Genomic DNA, 3342 nt, shown 5'->3' with positions numbered 1-3342 from the left:
TTCTTCGTCCGGAGAAAAAAAAAAAAAAAAAAAAAAAAAAAAAAAAAAAATCGCGACCTCCATCGTTGTGTGGGACCTCAAGGTAGATCGAGACTTCTTTTGAAAAAGATCCTGAAAACCAGAGTCCAGAACTTCCAGATATAGAAAACCCGAGTCCAGGTAGTTTCCGAATATAGAAGACAGAGTCTAGATGCTTCCGGATATATAGAAGACCCGAGTCAAGACGCTTCCGGATTTAGATGACTCGAGTAGCTTCCGGATATAGAAGACCCGAGTCCAGAAGCTTCCGAGTATAGAACACCCGAGTCCAGAAGACCTGAGTCTAAAGCTTCTGGGTACAGAAGACCCGAGTCCAGAAGTTTCCGGATGTAGAAGAACCGAGTCCAGAAACTTCCAGGTATAGAAGACCCGAGTCCAGAAGCTTCCAATTATAGAGAACCCGAGTCCAGAAGCTTCCAAGTATAGAGGACCCGAGTCCAGAAGCTTCCAAGTATAGAAGATCAACATGGAGGTATTAATTACCGTGGTTCTTAGACGGGTACGTGAACCAATGTGGCTGACTGATTAGTTCAACAGCTACGGATGATTTTCATTATCAATAACTAGAGAAACATTATCTTTTCTAAATTCTATACCACTGATAGGCATTTTTCTTATGATCTAGTTTCTAGCTTAAACCAAAATATACTCGTATACTTAACCTATCGAAGAAACCCATTTTCTATTTATAAGAGAAGCAAAGAAACAACAATTTCAAGGGTGTGAGAGTACAAAAAGTAATAAACCATTAGACAAATAAATGAACAAATACCTAATAACTAAATGAATAGTAAGAACCACTGTATAATTAATACCTTCATGGGAACGTGGGTCAGTATGGGTACTCACTTTGCGGCGATGCCCGTGGGTTGGATCTCTTGCACGTAGATGCCCAGCTCGCCCCGCTGCTCCGACCGAAGCCCGACGACGCTGAAGCCCAGGCTGCTCCCGTCGGGCTTAAACATCTGTTCAGAAGAAAAATAAAAAGAAAGGTTACATGTGTACATGAGTACCCCGGGCAAGAAAGAGCGAAAGAAAATATATTAGCTAATTAACGAACAAATATAGGTGATCATACTATATATATATATATATATGTATGTGTGTGTGTGTGTGTGTGTGTGTGTGTGTGTGTGTGTGTGTGTGTGTGTGTGTGTGTGTGTGTGTGTGTGTGTGTGTGTGTGTGTGTGTGTGTGTGTGTGTGTGTGTGTGTGTGTGTGTGTGTGTGTGTGTGTGTGTGTGTGTGTGTGTGTGTGTGTGTACACGAAAAAAGCTTGAGAAGAGAGGAACAGGTTGAAGAAAGTGTTCTGTGAGTACGGGTGTCCTAACCAAGTGAAGAGGTGGACGGCATCACAAGGGGAAGGCAACCGAAGCGCGTCACCACCACCAACAAGAATGACGATTCTTTCCGTGAAGGGAGTTTCGGAGATTACATTCAGACTGCTTCGGAGGTATGGTGTCAATGTGGCACACAAACCGAGCAACACATTGCACGAAGCTCTCACCAGAGTCAAGGATCAGAAGAGCAAGGGGAACCAAGCCGGTGTAGTCTACAGCTTGGAGTGTAAGGACTACAACGCATACTTTGCTGGGGAGACGGGGGGAAAAGCTGGCCAGGAGACTGCAAGGACATCGCAGAGCGGTGAATAGGAGGGAGCAGAGTTCGGTGGTATTCAAGCATTGCGACAAACATCAGCACGAGTTTGATTGACAGGGCGCGGATGTCCTGTGCAAGAACAGGAAGAAAGGCAGCAGACTGTTTTTGGAAGCGTGGGCCAGTTGCAATATCAGCATCAACAGATCCGTCACACTCAACCACATCTACAGAGGGGCAAGGGAGATTAAGGACAAGCAGCTGGCAGCAGGCGAAACATTTGGAGATTGTGTAACCAAGAGCAGGAGGGTGACATTTCCCCACCTAGGGATTTCCGGACGTGAGAGGCCGGGGAAGCCAGACCCATTCGCAGAACTCCATGTCAATGCCCAGGAATTTGGTCATAGGAGTTTCCTGGGGCGGGAAGAACGAGTTTAGCCAACGGAATTTCCTAGTTATTTTCCAAGTGAACTACATGTTTTACTTAAAGGATCTAACTGCCTCACCATTGTAATCCCTGAGTTCGAACCCCGGCGTGTGAGTGAAGCAACGCGCTCCTTGTCGTATGCCCCCACTTGATGATCTTAGTACGAGAGAGGCCTTTGTTAACAGCGGGAGGCGCTAAGACAATAACGGTGATGAGGAAAATGGAGGAGAACTAAGCAAAAACGAGGTGCAAGTTGCCCAGAAAACGGGTGTCATGATGAGTGTGTGAAAAAGGGAGGTACAGTAATAGTGGACTGGCTAGTGAGATTGTTTGATGTGTGTCTACGGAAGAGTAGAGTACCGGAGGACTGGAAGAATGCCTGTATAGTTCCGCTTTAAAAAGGAAAAGGGGACAAATGTGAGTGTAGTAATTTCAGAGGAATCAGTTTTTTGAGTGTAGCTGGGAAGGTTTATGGGAGGGTTTTAATTAAGAGGATTAGGAGAGGGACAGAAGGAGTAATTGGTGAGGAACAGTGTGGGTTTAGGAAAGGTAGGGGTTGCCTGGATCAGATTTTTGTGGTAAGGCAGAATTGTGAGATGGCTTTAGCAAAAGGTAAGGATTTTTTTAGCCTTTATGGATTTGGAAAAGGTTTATTACAGGGTAGACAGGAAGGCACTGTGGGAGGCTTTGCAGATATATGGGATTGAGGGGAAGCTGTTAAGAGTATTCAAGAGTTTTTATGATAGTAGTAGAGCCTGTGTTATAATTGGAAATGGTAAGAGCGAGTGGTTTGAGGTAAAGGTGTGACTGCGTCAGGGATGTGTTACGTCACCATGGCTGTTCAATGTGTACATGCATGGAGTGGTGCGGGAGGTAAAGGAGAGGGTAATGGGCAGGGAACTGGAGATGGTTAAAGAAAATGGAGAAAAGTGAGAGGTGAGCCAGTTGTTGTTTGTTGACGACACTGCACTAGTGGCAAGGTCAGAAGGGGTATTGAGGGAGTTAAAGACGGAGTTTGGGAAGGTGTGCGATAGGATTAAGTTGAAGGTAAATGTAGATAACAAGGTGATGAGATGTACAAGGGGAGAAGATGACAGTTGGTTAAGTCTTAAAGGAGAGGCTGGAAGTGAATAGTTTTAGATACTTAGGGTCGCATGGCGCAAGAGAGGGAGTGGAGGAAGAGGTAAATTGTGAACAGAGAAACAAGTAAATGCCTTGGGGGATTAAAAAATGTAATGAGAAATAGGTATCTGGGAATGGGTGCAAATACGAGATTGTATGA

General features: G+C 44.9%; 1 protein-coding gene across 1 annotated transcript in view; it reads right to left on the bottom strand.

Annotated features, from left to right (window-relative positions):
• Positions 1-884: 884 nt before the first annotated feature.
• LOC143027066 (multiple PDZ domain protein-like) overlaps positions 885-3342 on the bottom strand; it is a gene marked incomplete at its 5' end in the record, with an annotated part of 39491 nt that continues 37033 nt past the window's right edge. Inside the window, 1 exon segment of the mRNA XM_076187972.1 lies at positions 885-1004. Within this exon segment, the coding sequence (XP_076044087.1) occupies positions 885-1004 (120 nt within the window).

The sequence above is a fragment of the Oratosquilla oratoria genome, chromosome 7 (assembly GCF_046742065.1).
Source record: "Oratosquilla oratoria isolate Oo_2021 chromosome 7, ASM4674206v1, whole genome shotgun sequence".
Lineage (NCBI taxonomy): Eukaryota > Metazoa > Arthropoda > Malacostraca > Stomatopoda > Squillidae > Oratosquilla > Oratosquilla oratoria.
Note: the sequence above shows the minus strand (reverse complement) of the source record. Positions and strands in the feature narration are given on the sequence as shown.